General features: G+C 44.7%; 1 protein-coding gene across 1 annotated transcript in view; it reads left to right on the forward strand.

Moving 5' to 3' along the window:
* Positions 1-24025, forward strand: part of LOC122220236 (sine oculis binding protein homolog) — a 163395-nt gene that overhangs the window by 134550 nt on the left and 4820 nt on the right. The window contains exon 6 of the mRNA XM_042939485.1: positions 7518-9464. Coding sequence (XP_042795419.1) covers positions 7518-9461 — 1944 coding nt within the window. The 3' untranslated portion in view covers positions 9462-9464. The remainder of the gene's footprint in view (positions 1-7517; positions 9465-24025) is intronic.

Genomic DNA, 24025 nt, shown 5'->3' on the forward strand with positions numbered 1-24025 from the left:
TGTAGAATGGAACCCAAGCTTGCTGAGGGAGTTAGGTTGAGTGGACTGTGAAATTCTGGAATTTCAAAATGAAATTATTATCAAACATTAGGCAACCATCTTAATCTTGTAGTTTTAAAGGCAAGTGCAAACATCCCTGACATAGTGGCAGCAGTACTGTCTTTGAAGCGGACAGATCCAAGTTAGAATCTGGATCTGCCATCTATTATCTGCACAGATAATCTTTGGCAAGTTATTTAATCTACCTAAACCCAGTTATCTATATGATAAGGGACTTTTGGAGATTAAGTGAGGTAACCCTTGTAACAGGCTTAGCATGGCTACTAGTGCTTAAATAATGCTAGCTATTGCCGTTAGTATATTATTAAGACATCAAATTATGACACCTGCTTCCAGTAGGCACTGTAATAAAAGTTATAATTTTTGATGGGGTATCCTGGAGAGATCTGAGGACTGGTCAGAGGTGGATACCAGGGTCTTAAGTGGGGGCAGTCCTGAGCATCCACGGGTAGGAGCTGGTTCGGTTTGTAACCCAGGGAGCCAAGAAATGTGCAAGAGACTGTTAAAATGAGGCATTGCAATGAGGCATTGAATGAGATTGAATGAGGCATTGCAAAGAAAGCCCTTAGCCAGGTGTCTGACAGGTTCCAAGCAATCAGTACCTCGCTGCTAAACGGACGAGAGGTCACTAGAAACAGCTATGAACCTTCGAGAAGCAGCCAGAGAGTGGGCTGGTTCATTCTTCCTCACGTGTTTCTTGGGGAGCGCTGTCACTATTGATGATCTCGTTTTCACAGCTGAGCACCTGAGGCTCAGAGGGATTAGGTGCCTGGCCCCACCAGGAGCTGGAGGTTGGAGAAGTGGACTGCCTGGTCTCTGAGATTCTTTTCAGGGCTAAATTTCATTGCTCTGAGATCTCTTGGGCTATTTCTGTGTTCTCTCAGGGCCAAGTAACTGGAAAACAGAGAGGCAGACATTTGGCACCAGGTAGACCAGATTTTCCAATGTTTGAATTTTTTAGTTTCCATCCGGATGACTTGTGTTAGGAAGATGTAAGTTGCATTTGTCCAGTGTAAATGAAGCAGAGAGTTTTGCGATGATACGCTAATGCTCTTAGGCAACCTAATGCGTCAGACCAAAGGGAAAAATCACCTTCTGCTGAATCCTGTGTTTGGCTGTGAGGAAGACCACGGTCACTGAGTACAGGCCAGGATTCCATCTCTTGCTTTGGCTGTAGAAACAGACTTGGGTCAGTAATGAGCCATTTGTCAACGCTCATCGAGATCCTGAAAACCAAGCCCCATCTCTTCTATGCTTGACAGAGCTCATAACACATCTGCCCTGGTGACCTGGGCCAAGACTTCTGAAATCCAGCCTAAAACATGTAAGAAGAACTTGAATCATGGTATAAAGTCCCTACAGGGCAGTTTTCTAGTGAGATGTTCACTTTTAACAAAGATGCTCGTTGGCCTCTCCTTGAGCTCCAGATCCTATTAGAGAAAAGAGAGGGGAGAGGGGAGAGAGAGACCAAACGACAAGGCAAACAAAAAAACTGAATAAGATCCATAAACAAAAAGAATTATGTAGCAAACATCATGTTGAAATCTAAACCTGCAGAAAGTTTATTTTGAAAATGAACTTCTCCATGAATTTGCTTTAAAAAAAAAAAAAAAATAGCCCTTGCTGGTTCTAAATCCTTCTCCTGAATTCTAGATGGCTTTACAGGTCTGTGGCTAGGTCATCTTTTTCTTTCCTTCACACTCTAATCCAACTTTGCAAGGAAAGTTGGAATCGTGGGTTTGGTCCCCAAATCAGGTTTTGGTACACCCCTCCCCACCATGGGGGCTTGTCCTCACATGTATTCTCCCATTCAGGGCTTGGGTCATCCTGTCTGAAAGGCCCATGATACTGTGGCTTCTGGCCCTTCCATGTAATGAGTCAAGCAGATCGCTCATTTGCTCTGTTTTTTAATAAAACATGAATAGCACGTTTTTTGGCTTCCACTATTCAAACAGCAGTTGAGCCGAAGAGGAATTATTCCTTTTAATGATTTGAACACTCATTTCCAAGCAGCCATGCTGCTTTGTCAAGCTTTTTCCTGAATGAGAGAATGACTGGCTTTGGAAAAAGAGGGCTCGGCAGGAGTTGACTAGGGTCTTCTCAGGATGGTGGGCAGTTGGGACATGCATAGAACTGTTGCTTGGTTCCTTGTCACTGCAGACAACCCCTCTGTTATCCTGGGACAGTCTCCTAGGAAGCAGGATGGAGCAGGGGGGAGGGGGGGGTCTGTGAGGTGCAGCATGCATTTGCCCGGAGAGAAACATACTCCATTCTATCTCAAAGACACTCAGGCTCATAGGAAAGCTGTGGATGCAAATTTCCCATTCCCTGCTAACATTGTCATAGAAACATCCTCCCATTAAGTTAAAATGAACTTAAACATATGGGATGTTCCTGGGACATCAGCAACCATGAGGGAGGCGGGCTAGGGACTGAAAACATGCACTGTGCGGCAAACTTAGTGATCTGCCTGGCACACAAGCATTGCTTGTTACTACTGTTAGCTCCATTTCACAGAGGAAAAAACTGAAGCTGAGATTTTCATAAATTTTAGTGCTAGTAAATAATAGAGCCCAGACGCAAACCCATATCTTCTTATTCCAAATCCGATGTGATTTCCATAGCATCCCTTGCCACACTGAATTAGGGTCCTGATGGAGGCAGCGTCTAACCCCCCAAAACAGTTGATGCTGTGACCATGGGACCACAGGGTCAGACTGGAAGCACGTTTCCGGGTGGGGTCAGTTTGAGGCCCTCAACTCATGCTGTGAGGTGACTACAGGTAAGGCAGACCCCCAACCCTTGTCTGTCTGTCCTCCTTTGCATGTCTCTTGGATGAGCTCATGATTTTTTTTGAGCTAATCTGGACTGCAAGATCAGTGCCACATTTAACAGGCCAAGACCTAGAGAATCTGCCTTGTAGGGCAGGCTACAATTTTGTTTAAGGAGCTATAACTTCTGAGCTGTTAACCTGGGTGCTATATATATGGAAAGTCAGGCACGCATGAAGATTTTGTTTTGTTTTTCAAATTGTTGATGCCATTCAAGGGATTGCTAATATCTTTTTATTGTTCCGTTGCTGCAAATGTCTTTGCCCAGATAAGAAAGATTTCAGCAAAAGGGTTTCTTAATTAAATATTGCCTCATGCCAGATTACCGCTCAGAAAGCAGCAGTGGGTTCCATTAAAGGATGAACTTCACTCCCACAGTCGACAGCTGATTAATGTGTTAATTAGGAACCCTGACCCCTTCCCAGTCACCCGAATCTTCTCTTAAGCCCAGCAGAATGTATATATTATGCCCATGTGGGTAACCTCATGGCATACTTTGGCTTTGACTTTGGACGTTTATATAAAAATAAAGGCTCAGTTGCCAACATGAATAGCTTTCTTTCTTTCCAGGGGAAATACAAGATGGAAAGAGTTATAGGAACCAGAAGTCCTGCCTTTCAGTCTTCTTATATCAAGAGCAAGTGATATTTCTGCTGAGGCAGTGTCTTTTGAGTAGTTTAGCGGTGTAGGTTGCCACACAGTTATTTCACAGGAAAGGAGTGAATCCATCAGGCCACTGAGCTTATAAGTACTACCCTGGCAGTCAGCCACCAAAATATAAATACTCTAAATGGACTAAAGGAAATGTTCATTCTGTTGTTTAGAATTGGACACATCCCAGGAAGGTAAATTTAATCTTTTTGAGGACTGCTGTTATAGGCTTGAATGGAATACGCGTTTGTTTATCTCCTTTGTGATCTTTTTGTCTTCCTGGTGATACATTATGTATTTGTGATACGAAGCATTTCAGCTGTCTTGCTCAATGGCATTGCATTAGCTGATTGTTCAGTCCCCAGATTGCCATCGTTAAACAGCTTCAGCTTCAGCTCTGTCCAATCTGGGACCTGTTAGGAAGAGAAGTGGAACCAAAGAGGCCAGATTCCAACAGAAACAAAGCCGGGGTGGAATTAGGGGGAAATCATTCCAGAGCCCAGTGAGTTGAGCTCTGTACTTCTTAATCTTTATCTTTTAAACTATCTGAAGGAATTTTGGTACTTCTTGGCATAATAAGGAAAAACTAATGCCTCAAAAAGTAAAAAAAAAAAAAAAAAAAAAAAAAAGAAAGCTGCCTGTGGAAAAAGAAAGGAAGACTATCCCATACCACATGATTCAGAAAACCATAGTTTATGGGACACATGCCGTGTATTTCATGGATATGCAAATGTTATCTTATTAAAGAGAAACATCTATGGTATATATTTTCACCTAACTATCACATCTTAAGTAATCAGCCAGGCTCCTATGATGAAATCTTTAATTACCAGAAGTGAGTCATTAGGTAGATGTAGAGTGAATTATGGTACTGCGTTTTATTGCCTCACATGATATAGCCATTTGTACCATAAATTCATTGACCTCATCTTAAATGATGTGTCCTATAAGACAGACTTGATTCATTATTTCTTAAGTGACAAGTTTTTTCTCTAATAATTTTTTGTTTCATCAGAAAGATTGCTTTTCTGTATTTTTAAGTCAGTGTTCTGAATTGAAATATAATGAGGCAAGGATATACACACACACATTCACACTCACATTACCCCAAATGAGACCATCATATACTGTCACTTACATTACCTAAACACTTTACAGCATTGCAGAAAATGAGGTAAACATTAGGCCTTAGCTTTAACTGGAAAGTTTCATGCAAGAGAATTTTGCTTCCAACTTTGATGTCTGAAATTCTTTTTATGTAGAAATAGATAAAATGTGGTGAAGAATTCCGATTTGATAATTGGGATAGATCTATGATCATTCCTTATTCATCAATGAATTATTAAAAGTGAAAGAAGTGAAGGAAGGGAGAACATTTAAGTTATATTTAGATTATTTTTTTGACTCCACTTGAAAATATTTATTAAGCTTGAGGAAACAGAGGAATCCTCTGGAGGCAAATAATTCATTCTGGCAATTTAAAAACCAATTAAGGATTTCAGAAAACTCTTTCCCCTTATGGTTAAAAAGTAAGATCCAAAAGAAATATGCCAGAAAATTTGGCATATTATTTTAATTGGTTTAATTCATTGATAATATTTTTCAGTGCATGATTAAAGAAGCTATGTTTGATCCTTTACTTCAAGCTTATTAATTTACATCTAGGCCTAATATTTTTTTTTTAATTTTTTTAATATATGAAATTTACTGTCAAATTGGTTTCCATACAACACCCAGTGCTCATCCCAAAAGGTGCCCTCCTCAATACCCATCACCCACCCTGCCCTCCCTCCCACCCCCCATCAACCCTCAGTTTGTTCTCAGTTTTTAACAGTCTCTAATGCTTTCTAGGCCTAATATTGAAGCAGAATCAGGTGGCTTTATTTCATACAGGAACTTAAATGTCACATCATTATATATTAACTTTATTAAAATGATCACGTTTTAAAAATAATAGCTTCCTTGCTTCAAGGTTTAACTACTAGTTTACTTAACCTTTATCTAGATAAGAATTTTGAGAGTCTGATGGATCTTGTGTGTTTCTTTCATGAGAGGCAATTCTGCACTTACTTGTAAACTAGACATCTCAACTATGATTTAAAAAAGAAAATTTCTGTAATCCTAGAGAAACCTGAAAACACGGTAGTGAAACACAGAAGTATCTTAGCATTGAAATTGTTTTTCTTGCAATAAGTATTTTGAGAGGGTAATTTGATATGAGACTACACAAAAAAACGAATGTATACCAGTAACTATCTGTTATTCAGTCTCACACCTTCCAGTATATTACCTGCAAATATCAGTGGAAAAAAAAAGTGAGAAGGAAAGAGTGGATTTACACATACAGACCCATATCTGCCACAAGTGTGTACACCCACAGTCACACCCTAGCATGCCACCACTGTTTACAGTCAAGGAAAGCTGAGAGTTAAATGAGATGAGTAATCAAATGCCCAGCATATGTTGTTTTTGCATTGTTGATGTGACCAATCGTTATTAAAAGTTATCATCTTTTAATGCTATCAGTTTACCATAGTTTAAAAAAAAAAAAACATGCACCAACAACAGAACAGACACCCTCCTCGACAAAAACAAGGTTCCATTTACAGCAACATTGGAACCAATGCTCTATAGAGGAGAGCCTTGAATTCAACGAACTCACCATTGCACTGCATTTCAGAGTTCTCTCTCTGCTGCTGTATGGATTGAGTGCGAAGGAAATGACAAAAAAAAAAAAAGAGAGAGAGAGCGCTAGAAAGAGGAAAGAAAAAGAAAAGAAAAAAATTGCGTGTGTAATTTTCAGTCAAAAAAGTAAGGCACTGAAAGAACTACTGAAAATTTTGACATCTGTTTATCTGTTTATAGCTATGGCAAGATTACTCATATTAATTCTTGTTTAAAATGCCATATGAAGGAAAGACATTTGTGCAAACAAGAGTCATATTTGAATTGTAGATCATGTCTTCACCATCTGTGAGAGCTGATGGTGTTGCAAAATTAATGTGTTAATGAAATCACAATAATTTCTCCAAAGTAATGGGTTCTGAAGCCGAGAATGACTATTTTTTGAACTTTGATGTCTAGTGATTTCCAATTGGGAAAAGCTCTCAGCCTTTAATTAGTTCTGCAGCCCAACTTTAAAATAAATTTGGTGATATCTTGCTTTTGCCAGGAGTCGATTTGAAGGCGGGGGATGGGGGGGGCAGAGAAGCCATAACAACTTTTGGAAAACGTTCTCTGGTGTTTGAAAAGTTGTTAAATAAGACTGCCTGCCAAGAAATGTCACCAAAAATTCTGACTACTGAGAGAGAGTGGGCAAACAGCTCAAAAAATAATTCTAGCTTGCTGCAACATCACAGGTTGGGAATAGCTAAACCTCACACAGACTTCATGACTAATTCCAAGTTTCCCTTTGGAAGCCAGACATAATGATGTTCAGCGCTTTGTGTTATTGGTTAACACAGCACAACCTTTCCAACTGCATTATTGAACACAGTCAATAGTGTAAAGTGACTTTGTGTGAGGAGAATTTTATGGGGCTATATTTCAAAGGCCACCGAACTTCCTGGAGAATCCTTTTCTCAACAACTAGTTACATTTACATTTACCACGAGCCTCTTTGACAGGTGCAAATACGTGGGCAGGTGTAGGTATTCCTTTTTGTCAGATCCACCTTTAAGTTGAGCTTAAAGGACACAACACAGTTTTGGGGTGTTGTTGTTACTGTTTTTAATAGAAGATGGTGATAATTGCTATTCTGAAGAGCTCCTATTTAAAAAAGCAATTCTGCCTTCCAAGGAGAAATCATTTCACAAACATTTAAGAATTTCACCTTTCAGAAAGAAACACTTCAGCCTGTTCAAAAAAATTGTGATGAAGTTTGAAAGAACCTTTATGTGAGCCATGAAACACTCTCTACTAGAGGAAATTGCTTATCTTTTTTTTTTTTTTTTCCTTTTTATTACTGTGTTGTAGGTATGTGACTGGTGTAAGCACATAAGACACACAAAAGAATACCTGGATTTTGGGGACGGGGAAAGAAGGCTTCAGTTCTGCAGTGCAAAATGTCTCAATCAATACAAAATGGACATTTTCTACAAAGAGACACAGGCCAATCTTCCAGCTGGGCTGTGCAGCACATTACACCCTCCCATGGAAAATAAAGCAGAAGGCACGGGGGTGCAGCTGCTCACTCCAGACTCTTGGAATATCCCTCTAACAGATGCTCGGAGGAAGGCCCCCTCCCCGGTGGCTGCAGCTGGCCAAAGCCAGGGCCCTGGCCCATCGTCGTCCACCACCGTTTCTCCATCTGACACTGCCAACTGCTCTGTCACTAAAATCCCCACGCCAGTGCCCAAGTCCATGCCCATCAGCGAGACTCCAAACATCCCTCCGGTCTCCGTCCAGCCACCTGCTAGCATCGGGCCTCCCCTCGGTGTCCCGCCTCGCAGCCCTCCCATGGTGATGACCAACCGCGGCCCGGTGCCGCTGCCCATCTTCATGGAACAGCAGATCATGCAGCAGATCCGCCCGCCCTTTATTCGCGGGCCGCCGCATCACGCCTCCAACCCCAACAGCCCTCTGTCCAACCCCATGCTCCCCGGCATCGGGCCCCCGCCCGGCGGCCCCAGAAACCTGGGCCCCACGTCCAGTCCCATGCACCGGCCCATGCTGTCGCCCCACATCCATCCCCCAAGCACCCCGACCATGCCTGGGAACCCTCCAGGCCTGCTGCCCCCGCCGCCCCCGGGCGCGCCCTTGCCCAGTCTCCCATTTCCTCCGGTGAGCATGATGCCAAATGGCCCGATGCCCGTGCCCCAGATGATGAATTTCGGGCTGCCGTCGCTCGCCCCGCTGGTGCCGCCCCCCACCTTGCTCGTGCCATACCCCGTGATCGTGCCCCTGCCCGTGCCCATCCCCATCCCGATTCCCATCCCTCACGTCAATGATTCCAAGCCCCCCAACGGATTCTCCAGCAACGGGGAGAACTTCATTCCGAGCGCCCCTGGCGACTCCTCAACGGCGGGCGGCAAGCCAGGCGGACACTCCCTGTCCCCCAGGGACTCCAAGCAGGGCTCGTCCAAGTCTGCGGACTCGCCTCCGGGCTGCTCCGGCCAAGCCCTGAGCCTGGCGCCCGCGCCCGCGGAGCACGGCCGGAGCGAGGTGGTGGACCTGACGCGGCGCGCCAGCAGCCCCCCGGGCGCGGGCGGCCAGCTCGGCTTCCCCGGCGTGCTGCAGGGCCCGCAGGACGGCGTCATCGACCTGACCGTGGGCCACCGGGCCCGGCTGCACAACGTGATCCACCGCGCGCTGCACGCGCACGTCAAGGCGGAGCGCGAGCCGGGCGCCGCGGAGCGCAGGACCTGCGGCGGCTGCAGGGACGGCCACTGCAGCCCGCCCGCCGCCGGCGACCCGGGCCCGGGCGCCCCCGCGGGCCCCGAGGCCGCCGCGGCCTGCAACGTCATCGTAAACGGCACGCGCAGCGCCGCCGAGGGCGCCAAGAGCGCGGAGCCGCCCCCGGAGCAGCCGCCGCCGCCGCCGCCGCCGCCCGCGCCCCCCAAGAAGCTGCTGTCGCCCGAGGAGCCGGCGGTGAGCGAGCTGGAGTCGGTCAAGGAGAACAACTGTGCTTCCAACTGTCACCTGGACGGGGAGGCGGCCAAAAAGCTGATGGGGGAGGAGGCCCTGGCGGGGGGCGACAAGTCAGACCCGAACCTTAATAACCCCGCGGACGAGGACCACGCGTATGCTCTGCGGATGCTGCCCAAGACGGGCTGCGTGATCCAGCCTGTGCCAAAACCCGCGGAGAAGACTGCCATGGCGCCGTGCATCATCTCCTCGCCCATGCTCAGCGCCGGGCCGGAGGACCTGGAGCCTCCGCTCAAAAGGAGGTGCCTCCGAATTAGAAATCAGAATAAGTAAAAGGTTTGTATGAACACCGGGGCTCTCCTGCACACGAGCCAGTGCACTTCTCCTTATTTCTTCTTGCAAGGCAGAGGCGTGAGGGAGTTGTACCGATAAACGTAATTTTACCGTACATGCTTTACAGCACACCTAATGTGGTCACACACTGTCATCATTTTTGATCCAACATCATGCCCACTTTAGAGCTGAGGAAGCTGAGTCACAGCATGTAGATGCCATGCCCAAGGTGACTTATTTAATGGTGAAGCCCAGGCTTGAATCTGACTTGAAACACTGTCTACTTAACCAAACTGTTATTCCTATGCTCATCTCTGTAATTCACCCCGTTGAGGAAGAGGGGGATGTGGGGAGGAAGGAGAGAGATTACTTGGGACCCTTAAAAGTTCAGTCATGAGGTTACAGAGCTGTGGTAAACGGTGAGCTGGGCCAGTTCCGGTGGCTGGGAGGTCTTATTGACAGAATGTCTCAACCTCCCAAATTTTCTCAAAAACCATGGATTGCATATGCAAGATGAGACCAAAAACTAACCTTCTTCCCTGCTTATGCCAGCTGAACCCAGGCCGCTAAGCCCCATTTGCCCGGCAGAGTGCTGAAGCAGTGGCCCACAGCTCCTGTCCAGGGAGTCTCTTCCTTCATGTTGTCATCAACCAGCTTCCCCCAGGGCAGGCCTCCAGCATTGTTGACCAGCTTGGCATTCTCTCCTTGCTTGTGCTCAGTGGCTCAGCAGGTGGGCTGCTCACCCCTGCAGGCGGTGGGAGGCTTTGACAGGAGAAAGGGCCACACTGCTGAAGTGGCTGCAAGTACACCTATCTGACCTCATGGAGGGAATCGTGCTTAATGCCAAATGAGCTACCGATAATGAGTCCAGAGTCTCAGTAAGGGGAAGAGGAGCTAGCATGTGTGGCTTGCCCACTAGAGCCAGATGTGGCCTCTTTTGATCTTTCCACCACCTGGCAGAATAGGCATCATCTGTACTTTACCACGAAGGAACATAAGGCATGGAGCTGTCATCCAAGTTAGAGCTAGCAAGTGGGGGAACCGGTGTGAACTCGCCTGCCAGACCCAGGCCTGCTATCCCAGAGGGCAGCAAACGGACTACTGTTCAGTTGAGGTTTACCAACTGTTTGTGGAGAGAAAAGAAGAGAAATGAACACTTGCTGAGCCCTAATTGGTGTGCAGCTCCTTCCAGGAACTGGGAAGATACAAAGGTGAACATGAAATAGTGTCTGCTCCCAAGACAGGGACAGTTTGGTGGCAATGTAAACCCAGGGAGGAAGGAAGCCTGGGTAGAGGTGGACCTTATAGGAAGAACAGTTGCTCATGGTTGTATGTGTCAGCCCTCTTCTAAGTGTTTTTCAGTGGTGTTTATTTGGATCTGGATTTGTATGGTAATCATTACTGTCTACCGTTTACTGATGAGGAAACTGAGACAGAAATTAAGTAGCTTCCCCAAGACGACCGAGTTAGTAAGCAGTCGAGATGCAAATCCAGGCTGATTCCAGAGCTCCGCTTTCTTTAACCACTGTAAAAGAATAGGCTAATTGGTCCCTTGATGACCCTACTTGATAAAATTCTGTTTAAGTTTCTTTCTTTCGAGAGAGAGGGAGAGTGTGTGTGCATGAGCGAGAACGTGAGTGGGGGAAGAGCAGAGAGAGGGAGAGAGAATCCCAAGCAGGCTCCACAAGGTCAGCGGGGAGCCCAGAGCAGGGCTTGAACTCACGAACTGAGCTATGATATCATGACCTGAGCCAAAATCAAGAGTCTGATGCTTAACCGACTGAGCCACCCAGGCACCTCAATGAAATTCTTTTATTCTCCTTAGTTGTCTTGGGCAAAGTTCCTAGACAAAAACCAAGTGTACTTACTACTTAAGTGTTGAGAAAGTGTTCAATTCTTTTTTTTTTTTTTTTTGGACAGTGTTTAATGCTAGTTTTTACAGCAACAACCAACAAACCTAGACTAACAGCCCGTTACTCCACAGGGGGAAATAGAAATGTGGACCAGAACAATTGATGTGGCATGTCCAGACCATTGTCTCTAAGTTGGCACATTTATGCGGGCACCTACCTAACTGACAGCCAGAGGTTTGTTTGGGAAGCATAGAGCCAGAGCTAGGGGGGGCACGCTAGGTGGTGCAAGAAGGGTTTCTCAGTCATCATAGTTTGAGGTTTCCTTTTCCATTAATGGCTTTGCCAGCAGGAGCAGAACACTAAGAATCAGTTCACCATCATTTCTTGATTTTACATCTACAAGTTCTGCTGTCCAAAGACAGATGGGCTCAGCCTTCTTCATAGTCACCTCAACTGAAAATGCCCCTGATTTCTCCACCAGAGTAGTTTAATCTGGTTGACAAAGCAATGAGTAACGGGAAGGTGTGGGACACAGAAGTTATGGCCTTTAGAAAGCCAAAAAGCTTGGGAATTGTAATTTTAAATATATTCTAATATCACTCATTCAAATGCCATTAAAGGAGGAACAGAAGGGTGAGCACATTTTACTACCCATCCTGGAGTGAGAAGTGACCAGGTCAAGAATAGTGCCACAGGTCCATGAGTAGCATGGGACCAGAAGAACATAAAAGCATGAAATATATGATAGCTGTTTGGATGATATATGTTTCTGAATAAAGAATCAGGCTAGGGTCTTGTATGTGGACCAGAGTCGTTACTAAAATATTAACCTGGCTTTAGCCAATTTCAGAAGATGCAGTGACAAAATTGCCAATAGCCCCTAGAGATTGGAGAGTTCTTTTTATGGTGGCTCCCCCCAAGAAATTACAGCTTTTCTTTAAAGTCAGAGACACTTGGGCTTTGCCAGCTACAGCAGGGGTGACGAGGCAAGTGATTTAAGATGGGGGAAGAACTGCCTCTCCTTCACTAAATCTTATTTCCTCTTGCCCTCTGGAGTTGCATGTCTCCTCACAGTACGGTCTCAAGCTGCCGTAATTCACTCACATCCTCTGACCCTTCCTGATTTTCTGTGCACATGTGGTGCTGTTTTTCTTCTATGCCTTCAGAAACCCAGCCCATTCATATGGTTGTGGAAATTGGAAATGCATCCGTTAAATAAAGGACGGCATGGCTTTTGTGCCATGACAGTGAACGCTGTTGGTGACGAGTTAAAGCCAAAGTGGAAAGCATTAAACGGGACTGAGATGTGGGGGATGAGGTATGGCTGAGTGATTTCTCCGTATGCTTGTTGGTGACGCATATATTATTTCTCTTGGAAAGCCTGTGGGTCACTTGTCAGTGCTCTTCATATTTTTTTCACTGTGCCTGCCATTCTCATACTCTATTACTGGTCGGTTTATTTGTTTATCATCTTAAACAGATTTGAAGTGGACTGTATCTTGAAATCAATAATCCAGGCAGCTAGTTTTGTTTTTTGTTTTCTGGTTTTTGTCTTTTGTTTTTTTTAAAGAAGCCATCGTATTTGCTAGTTCTTGGCAAATAACAGGTTTGGTGCTTTTTGGGTTTTTTGTTTTGTTTTGTTTTGTTTCCATTTTGAAGTGATTCTGTTCCTGGTTACTTGACTTTATGCATTTTTCTTTGTTGATATGAATTACAAATTATTTCATTGGGCAGATATTGTCTTAGAGGCAGAACTAATTAAGTTTTGGTCGAAGATTTTGAAAGGCTGTCATCTCACTTTAATCTTTAGCTTTCAAGGCTCCAACTGCCAGTGCTGCAGCTTCTGTAGACTGAAAAAATACATCCCCCCAAATAATAAGAAAAACAATGGATAAACATTTTCCAAACTATTCTATCCACAAAGAATTCCATTTGTAAATGGAATACTCCCTTCTTTGTCTTTGCCTTGGAGCTTGGGGGATAGCTGTTTGTATTTGTACATTTTCTGAATTTCTACAGTTTACACTTGTTTATGGTACATTGGGGAGTTCAGAGTAACCATTTGCAAATGTTTGAAGATACTCAAAAGAAAATATCCCCCCTCCTCGATTTTCCAGGGAAATGACATATTCTAAGTAAAATAATCAATGGAAAAAATGTGGACCATGAGTAACCTTTTCGCCCTCACTTTTTCCATTCCCCAGGAGCAACGAGTCCATACAGCTTCCCACCTTGGTGGCTTCCAGATTTCTTCTGTGTTTCTAAAATGAGAAGGAAAATCTGGGGCTGTTTTCCCAGGCCCCAATTCCACAGTGCTCACTCAGCCTCAGCAGCACAGGCCCCTTCCACGTTTTGTTTTCTCCAGGAGACCTAGAGGAGGCAGCCATAGTTGTGGCCTCTTGGAGTTTACTTGCCGGTCTGGATGTGAAGACACAGTCCCAGGAAGGACTCTTCCAAAGTGGGGAGAGGGGTGCTGACCTCATTAAAAAAGTCAAGAGGGTGGAGGTGACATGTAATTTTTTGCCAGTTTAGTTTTTCCAGCCAAGAAACCTGAGAGTAGGCTGCCTGGGAAGTCAGGTCCATACCTTGGAAATATTACTGTGGGTGTCTCCTATGAAAGCAAGGAAAAGAAGAACACCTGAAAGCGAGGAGAGGAAATCAATCCAAATGGGATGTGCTCGGATCCTATGCCAGAGTTGAGATTTTTAATGTTCCAGTACTTGCTTATGGGAAGTGTGAATTGGCCACATAGTCACTGATGTTCAAGTTTCATCTGTCTGTCGGGATCCAGATGGCTGTCCAGTTCTAGGTAGGGGTAATTCAAAGAGCCAGAGAGAAACTGCCAGGTCCGCATCATGCACATATGTTAATGGGGAGGACTTCTGGAACTCTCCGTGATCTTTTCAGACTTTCGTAGAGGAGAGTTTTCCGGAATGAACAGGGTCAAGATTGGCCTTAAACAATCTCATTCAGTGCTGCTGGTTCTATTTTAACCCTTTCGACAAAAGGGTGGGAGGAGGGTTTTAATGTGCAAGCATCTGGCTTTTAGATGTTATTTCAATCAGATTAAGATGGAATAGGAAATGACATGTGTGGCCGGGTATTTACTTCTTTCAGATGTAGTCATAACCCTCCATCTTCAGCAGGGCTGGGACAGGGGTGAGGTGGGAGAGTGCTTAGTGTGCAAAGTTTAAAGAACTCAGTCTCAGGGGCATGTAGGTGCAGTGCTGGTCCTGGCCTTGCTCCCAGGCCTCTGGTTGATGTGGTAGCTCCCTAAAGCTAGTCTCCTGCTCCACGGACTAGTCCATAGTCCATGGATGGCCTTCAGCCATTCCCCCTGGAATTTCAGGGGAAGTTTTATGTGTCTGTGCACTGAGGCATTTTCTTGGGAGGAGAGCTCTGTAGGTTTTGGCTTCAGAAAAAGTATGTGCTATATCTCTGAAGGGTTATCATATATTATCACGACACCATAACTGAGTGGAATTCTTCTTGTCACTCTAAGGAAGCTTATTTCATGGTAAAGTTTTCCTTAAAGCAGAATTATTTGTAGCAGTTTTTGCTGTGGACCTAATATTACAGAACCACTGTTGCAGATACATAACGTAGCTCCTGCCTCCATGAGATGGATCAGTGACAAAATGCAAAAGGTTACAGACCCTTCTTCAAGTTATCATATCCTGTGAGTGCAGGAAAAGACACAAGCTGGATGCTTCCCCAGCCCCTGGACTTTTGAAGTTTATACTGTATAAGGAGACACTGTCCTTCCGTGGGAAACCTTCTACTCTGCTTTGGAGGCCAAGGGAGCAGAATGGCTAGCACCCGGGAAGTGGATGGCTCAGTAAACACCAAGACATTAATGTAGCTGTCTCTGAAAGTGCTACCCATTCTCTCTAGCTCCCTAGCATGCTTCTCTACCTGGAAAGAGTGTGCTTGGAGAGGGGAAAGCATTCGATCAGCTATTAACAGGCCATTCCTCAGAAGGGCACTGGAAATAAACTCCCTGTCTGATTTCCAGGGAGTAATCCCCTTGCCAGCCTGAGTGGCTGCCTGGGCATCATGGTTCAATCATTTACACCTACCTCCGTGCTGACAAGGAGTGAGGAGGGGCAGAGGTGTTTAAGAACCAAAATACACTACAGCACGGGACACTTACCTCATGTAGTGAAGGCAGAGATAGTCTTTCTATTTTCCTTTCCTCTGTCCTGCACAGAATTATCTTGAATTTTTCAGTTGCTGCTTTAAATGGGTAACACTTCCTATGTGAATGCATGTTAAGGCAATGCATTCTGCTTGTGTAAACTTTTGGTTTTCGATGCCTCAAAAGCATAAGAGGAATCCATTCCAGACAAACAAGTTAGCCTTAAAAGATAAATGGTTTGATGCTGGCATCATTAAACACGGTCCCGTTCTCACGGAAAAGGGGTCAATGACATCTCAGATGCCTCACGGAAAAGGGGTCAATGACATCTCAGATGCCGGCTCTAAATGTTAACAGTGTAGAGCTCTTCTCTGGATTGTGGATTTGCACAGCGTTCTGCCTGACAAAAAAGTGGGGTGGGGTCTGGATTGAGAATAGGAGGCTATCAGCAAGGAGGGAGAACACACACACGCAGGCATGCATACACACACACACACACACACACACACATTATTTCAGGGGCTATTTAAAAGATTCTAGTGAAAACAACTGGAACAAAAGCTGCACCAACAACAAAAACTTGGAGTCAGTCTCTCATGCTTTAGAACAGCTCCTGAGCGCACTACACATTCTTAGGTTGGAAACCAGTCAAGTTGCCTCCCTTATCTTTTAACTCCTCACTCCTGGTGCATATGCAGTTTTACCAAGTTGCCCAAATGCCTTCTCTGAGTAGGGAGAAGGGAACTGCTTTTCTGTGTAGCTGCAGGATCCGGACTGTGACAAATCAAAGCTGCCCAGCGCTCCCCAGCCTCATTGCACCCCGCTCTTTGGCTGTGCATCTGGATGTCTCGTCACTGAACCTCTGGTGTGTTGTCTTTCTTTGACAGCAAGCTGTGTTTTCTTTCGGGTAAAAAGGGAGGTAAGAATGCGACTGATAGCATTTAAGGAACAGGAGGGAGAGACACAGTGTGTGGACTTATTTGATATGAACCATTGACCTAACATCCCCAAAATGCAATTAAAAAGTATATCTCTCTCTCATTTGCATGACTTCTTTCCCCAGACATGTTTTTGGTATTGAAAATGAATGGTATTCCCATACAACATGTGTCTCAATTTGTAATGATATCCGCCTTGCAGCTGGCTTAGTTCTCGAAGTGTTTCTAAAATGTTACTGTCTTAAATTTGAGCCAACCTACACTAACAAATTATCTAGAAGCAAAGTGGCTAAGCTGCATTTGGTGAGAGAAAAGGAAACCCTATATTTCATCCTTCAACTCTTGTTTTGGAAATTCAGACTGTAACATGATCTTTTCCTAAGGAAATCTACACACGCACACTTTAAAAATTGTGCGGATTGGGTGTTGTGGGAGCAAGAACGATCAGGTTTAAGTTTCTCTGCAAAGTTCTGCATCCCATCAACAAGCCCTTTTGATATTTTAAACCCATATTTAGAGTAATTTCAAGATATTTGGAGCACATGTGGTTAAATGTAAAACTTTGTCATTATGATTTGTTAGATGCTTATACGTTAAATATTTATAAGCCATTTTTAAGTACTTTATCCAAAAGCCTTCTCCCACTAGAATACTGTAATTGAGTGGTATCTGAGCATCATTATATATAGAAGATACAGGGTGAAGTCACTGCAGCATGCACGTTCTTCCTGCTTTTCTGGTTTCAATTCAAATGCTATTTTTAGTAGTTTCAGCTTATTTAAAAAATGTATAAAAAGTCATAAACAGGGTTGGTTGTCTGTGATTTAAAAAAAAAAAAATTACCCAGTTCTCCCAAAGGTAAAGTGTTCAATGTGAATCATGTTGAGTCTCACCTCTTTGTCTTATCCTAGGAGTATTTAGTAAAACTTTCCATTCGAGTGTTGGATCTGAATCTGTGTCCACATGAGTTTAAAGTGTCATATTGTTCCTCTGAAATGTTTTAGGGGCAATTTACTGGTGGTTAGATTGAACTCTTTATCATTCACCTGTAACCATCTTGGGAACTAAGACCCCGGATCCTGTCTTTATCACAGATAGCCTGCTTGTGCACTTCATGTGAAAAAGAGGAGAGGGAAAAAACCTGTTTTCCACACTCAGAATCCATTTAAACTTCAGAGGTTATAAATTTCAAACTGACCACAGGCCTCTGGGGCTCACACTCTTTTATGGCTGGCAAAATACAACTTTCTGGTAAGAACGGGAAAATGAAGGCTTAAAAAGGCTCATAAACTTGCTTGGACATCTAATAGCTCTTACCAAACAGCATTTTCATGAGTTAAGTGTAAATGAGTCAGAAACATATAGATTGAATTTCTTTTAAAATACACATGGGTTTAAAAATTAAGGCCAAAGTGCTTGGCAAAATAAGTTTTGGTTTTAGCCAAACCCCAAATGTTTTAAAAAAATCATTCTACAATTTGCCAAACCAAAAAGACATCCAGGTCCCTCTGTTCCTCTCATTGAATATGATGGCATCATAAACACAGGACTTAATGTCTATTTTCATATCCACCAAGGTTTGAGCAACATGAATCCCAAATGTTAATTGAAAAACTATGAAAAAGTTTTGGAAAAACATTACGGTTTTGCAGACAAAGATGAGGAGTCACTGATTCTGAGTTCTGATTTTGACAACACACCTCACTGTCTGATCATCCCATCTACTTGTTCTCTGTCTCAGCTGGTGTGTGTGTGTGTGTGTGTGTGTGTGTGTGTGTATTAGAACACATCCCATCTACTTGTTCTTTGTCTCAGCTGGTGTGTGTGTGTGTGTGTGTGTGTGTGTGTGTGTGCAGCTTATGCATAGGAATAATAGCTTTTTAAAAAATTCTGTATTTGGAGTTCTTAATTTATACTTAATTCATATATTACAATCCACAAACTTAATAAATTCCCAGTCATATCCAAACAGAGGGAGACAGTCCCCTTATTGATAGTTTGGAGATGGTCTTCATTTATTTCCCTAGAGAGTAAAACATACCAATTTTTTAATGTTTATTTACTTTTGAGAGAGACAGAGAGAGAAACAGAGTGCAAGCAGGGGAGGGGCAGAAAGAGAGGGAGACACCGAATCCAAAGCAGGCTCCAGGCTCCAAGCTGTCAGCACAGAGCGTGATGCAGGGCTTTTGAACGCCATGAGATCATGACCTGAGCTGAAGTCAGACTGAGCTACCCAGGTGCCCCCAAATGTATCCATTTTTAACTAATGGTATCTAACACTGACTTTGTGCAGGGACACTGTTATCAAGAGATACAAGGAAGGGAGGGAAAGAGGGAGGGAAAGGGTGAGGAAGGAAGGAAGGAAGGAAGGAGACAGAAAAGGAAAAAAAAAAATGGGAGAGGGAGTGGCGGGTGTCCTTGACTTGTTTTGAGGAACTAATGACCTGCTGAGAGAGACAAGAAATAACGAAGGCAACTTTTCCAGGCAACACTCAGAACTGCAAAGTGATGTGATACTACAGACAGTGTGCTTCAGCGAGGGCAGGATCTGGGACGGCTCCCTCTCTGCTGAAACTGAATTCCTAGCTCAGGGCTGGCAGAGCAGGCCCGCAGGTATTTGCTGAACAAATGAATGAGGAGAGTCCCAGGAGAGCAATAGCTAATGCAGTTAGCCTGATAGGGTTCCATACAGCAGGTGAGTTCAGAGTTAGTTCCTAAATCTGGGAAGGGGCATGGACCAGCAGGAGTGTAAGAATAAAGAATGCAATAGGATGTCAAAAGCCGCAGAGGCGAGGTAGAGTGAGTGAGCCCCGTTGGGGATGACCTGCCTTGCACTGGGCTGGAGCAAAGCCCCACTGCGGAGGGAGAGGAGCCCCGGAGACTGCAGCGGGCAGGTAGATTGCGGAATGTGTACTCTGTGCATCAGGCAACGTCACCAAGACCTCGAGCAGAGGAGTGACAGGATGAAATCTGTACTGGAGGAAAATTGCTTTAACAGCTGTTCATAGACTGAAAGGAAGCAGGAGAAAGACTGGCATCCCGAAAGCTGATTGCTGCATTCTGATGACAGGCTAATTACCAGTGGTTGATTCTAAACACTGCGGGATGTTATCACTACGGTGTGAGGGGTGTAGGCTGCCACAAGTGTACTTCAAGTGTGTAAAGCACTAGCAGTGCAACGGGAGGCAGAACTTTCGTTGTGTCCAGCGTAGGCATGAAGAGGCTTCATGGCGTATGGTGGAAGAAAACCTCACCACCGACAGACCATTTCAAAGTCCAGTCGGGGGTGCCAGCCGGGCCCCAGATTGTTGTAGAAAACAGGGTCTGGGCCCTTCTGACCAGCCAGCTGCCCGGAGCTGTTGACCAGCCACCTAGGCATGGTGTGGGCTGTTGGCTAGGACTGATGGGCACACACAGACAGGCAGTGCTCTCCCAGCAGAGGACTCCCTGCTGATGAGCGCGGAGCCTGGACGGTGGCCGCAGTGACACACGAAAGCTCTGGCCTTGGACCAAAGAGCAGCCATAACGCTTGGGTGGCTTGCTCTCCCTCAGACATCTTCTGAGATTTCCACAGTGTCTGAATCCCATTCTCCCAGGGCCTTCAGGCACTGTCAAGGGAGGCTGACAACTTTTAGAGATGCCTTTTTATCTTTTTTAACCTCCTGTGCCTTAGACCTTTTTCTGAAGCTTCCACATGTGCGGACAGGGAGCTTCTAGTTGTGAAGGAAGGCAGTGGTGTGGTTTTGTGGAAAAGAACATCAGCTCTGGAGTTGGGCCAGCCTGGGTGCAGATCCTGGCAGAGCCTTTTAGGAGGTGAGGAGGGAGGTGATTGTCTCCTGAGTCTCCTCTCTAGGTCACGAGTAACAGTGACATTACTGTGAGGGGTAGGTAGAACACATAGACAGTGTGGCACATCACAGATGCCCTACAGCTGGCAAGTACTGCCTTGTTAGAAAGGCTGTGAGGACTGGGAGAGAAGTGCAGGGCCAGAGTGAGGTCTGCTTGGGTTTGAAAACTAGCTGTATCGCTTACTAGCTATGAGAGTTTGGAATAGCTTTATAAGCTCTTGTGCCTGCATTCTCTCGTTAAATAATTGTATCATCTAACATTTATTGAGCATACTTTATATGCAGGCAGCGTTCAAAGGTTATGTGCCCACAGCAAAACTATGGAATACCATTATTAAATCCATTTGACAGATGAGTAACTAAGGACCAGAGAGGCTAAGTCTCCTATCTTGTGTCCTTGGTCAGTAAATGACAACACTGAGAGATCTGACGGGCAGCCTGGCTCCAGAGTCCCCATGTAAGATCACTGAGCACATCTCATATACACGAAAATGAAGATAAGACCTCCTACCTCATAGAGTCATCAGGCTCCAGTGGTAGATAACCTAGGTTAAAATGCCAAGGAAGTACCTGACACATAGTAGGTGCTTGTTTAAAGAATTGTCATGGTGTCCGCTGTAGCTCAGAACTTGCTTCCCTTGGATGTGGAATGCAAGGTGATGAAACGCTTCCATGCTGTCAACCTCGGATGTTAAGGATACCATTCCAGAATGTGTAAGATGTCTGGTTCCACTTTTACGGGTAGAGACTGGGACAAACAGAGCAAATGCTCAAGGTCAGAGTGGTGCAGCCAGGATTAGAACCTGAGTCCTCATCTGCCTTTCCTCTCAGTGGGACACAAGATATGACCAAGGCTGCTTGAGTTACATGCCCTGTGCCAGGAACCAAAGGCATATTTTTGCCACCCATGGTATCACTTCCTCATGTTGAGCAGCTGATCTCAGAGAGGAAATAAGTTGTACCTGAACATCTGGGGTCAGGAGGGTGAAAGTGTTGCAGAGAAGTAATTATTAACCACATTCTCCATCTCCTTGGCTGTGCAGGGGTAGGGGTAGGCAATAGAGTTGTGGGGGGTCAGTATGTTTGCTCTTATTTTGTGCAGTGAAGTTTCCATGAACACGAAGCCTCTCCCCACCCCCCTTCAATATCTCCTGCTCCTCTTCCCACCCTCCCTATTCATGGATTGGTCGTAAAGAATAGATTAAGTGCCAGAAAGACCACCCCTCCAGATCCCAGCTAAAATCCCCAAAATCTACTGTTGGTCCATAAACCATAGCTACTTGTCACATTCTTTTCTTTCTTTTCTTTTCCTCCTCCTCCTCCTTCTTCTTTTAACCTAGAATGCCCATGTTCAGATAATATAGGTATAGAGAAATGACAAACTCAATCTTAACACAATAAACATCTACGTTATTTTCTGTTGGGTTTTTTTTTTGTTGTTGTCCAAGGCAGAATTTTTAGAAGGCACATGAACCAGCATTAGCTAGTTGGTGTATTGGATGAAACTGGAATGAAAATGTAATTGTATTTTCTTATCAATTAGCTTCTCAGTGTTCTTGTTTGTAAGCAAAGGAGATGAACTGTCTATGTCTCTAGGGCCCCTCACATCCCTGACACTGTGACCCCCACTTGTCAGGGGAAGGAAGGGGAGAGATGAAACCCGGACTGAGGGAGGTATTCCCTGGACGGGAGCACGGGGTTTGGGGTCATAGGAGGTGGATCCAACCTACTCTGCCCCTTTCTAGCTAGTGACCTTGACCATGTAAGCTTCTTAACCTTCCTAGGAAAGTTTCTTCATCTGCAAAATGGGGACAGTAATAAATACTTAAGTAGCATTGTTGTTTCCATGAATTAAGTGTATAAGTGAGATACCTATATAAAATGTGTTTGTTTTCAAGTGAAATAAGTATATAAAAGTGCCTAGTGCAGCATTTGACATCAAGTAGGTGCTCAGTAAAAGTTGACTTCCTTCTTTGGGGGGAAAAAACCCTGAAGCTTTGCCAAACCATAATAGGAAGTGCTTGGTCCTAAAAGCTAGAGGCATAGGGCTTTTGGCTCATCTTCAAAATTTCCTGCAGAACATTAGCTAGAGTATGTAAGTCTCCTTTATTTTATTTTTCTCTTTTGTGAAGGGAGGTAGCCACCTGCCCCAGTGCATTTATGAAAATGTACTCTGTTAGTCATGAATCCCCATACACTTTTAGGAAAGGGCCAGGGTCAGGGTCATTTGGTTTGCTTAAACACCCAGGTTCCAGAAAGGATTGGAGGTAGTTTAAGAAGATCAGTCATCCGGGGTGAAGAAGAGGATCCTAATGAGTGCACGAGATGAAGTTCACGGCTGAGGTTCTTTGTGCCCTAGGAACTTTTAGAGGTCAGCAAGAAATAGCAGTGACCACTTGTGAGAAGCAACAGGCCTCTGTACCCATGTAACTCATCAAGCCAACTTGGCAGAGAAAACCAAAATTTTAACTTGTAGAACAAAGAATTACAGATGGAGCTATCCCAGCAGGGGGTCTTCTGTGGTGGTGATTTTTCCTGATTAAAGAGTAAAATAAGAGCTATTGCTAAAGGAGAAAATTAAGCAAGTCCTTACATTTGGCTTAATTTTTTTTTCTGTTAAATATACATGAGCCTTGGCTTATCAGAACCGTGGAGTGGGCAGCACAGTGGTGATGAAGTTGTACTTCAGACTAGAGCCTAGCACTGAGCCAACCGATGCTCGTCCTTGGCTCCCACAACCCTCTCCCCACCACTGGTTATTTTCCATAACAATCACACCAGGTTTTTCAATTATTTTCGCCAACTAATGAGCTGTAAGAAAAGAGGTGCCATCCACTTCATAAATGAAAGCCATTTCTGTCTTGGCAAAAGCCATTTCAGAACTTCACGAAGCAGTGGTTGATGGGGGAGAGAAGGAGCCATTTTTGGGCAAAACCTCACCAAGGGCTTGCTGTGGAGACCACTATCTGGCCTCACACTTGGGTTTATCAGCTCATGCAGGTGACTCTGCTCATCGACCGCTGGGCTCTTCTCTTGTGAGTGTCCCAGAATAGCTGCAGCTACCTGAGACCAGTCCAGTCCTCGGGGACTCATTATTGTTCCAGATAAACAGCGTGGCCGAAGCCAGCACGTAATGGCTGTATTTAACCGTGATAAGTGATGGGCCGATGTGCCCAAGTGAGCCGCATCACTGTAAGGCTCGGGTAAGTGGACAGAGGCCAGCCAGCTCAGTAGTGGGCACTTCTCGCACATCATAGAGTTGATGCCATGGGGTTTTAAACTCGGGTAATAAATCTGGCAGACATGGGGAGCTTGCCTTCTAAACAGGTAAGACGGGACAGACATACAGGGTTTTGATTATGCTAATTACAAAGGTATTTGAGGAAGGAAAGAAAAAGTCTGGAAAGTGGATTAGATAAATCAAGGCAGGCTTCTTGGCAGAAGTGGACTCTTGCACTGTGGAGGGACCAGCTTGCAATAAGAATAAGACACACATTTTTCTCTGGACACACATTTCCTTTTGGGAGTGGTTGCTAGGAAAGTATAAGACTTCCTTTTAAAGACAGCGAGCATAAGTCTTAGGCTGTAAAGGCCAAAGAAGGAAAGGTGAGAATGGTTATATTTTGACAGTATCAACATTGGAAGCATTTCTTAGTACTCAGGCACATTTCTGTTCTCCATAATTCTCTGAAAATTCTTGTGGGGTGAAGGAGGATGAGTAACTCAATCATATTCTTAGCAATGCTTTCCTGATGTAAAAAAAGGAAAAGTGCCAGGCAGACAGAGG

This window comes from Panthera leo, chromosome B2, assembly GCF_018350215.1.
Source record: "Panthera leo isolate Ple1 chromosome B2, P.leo_Ple1_pat1.1, whole genome shotgun sequence".
In the NCBI taxonomy this organism is placed as follows: Eukaryota; Metazoa; Chordata; class Mammalia; order Carnivora; family Felidae; genus Panthera; species Panthera leo.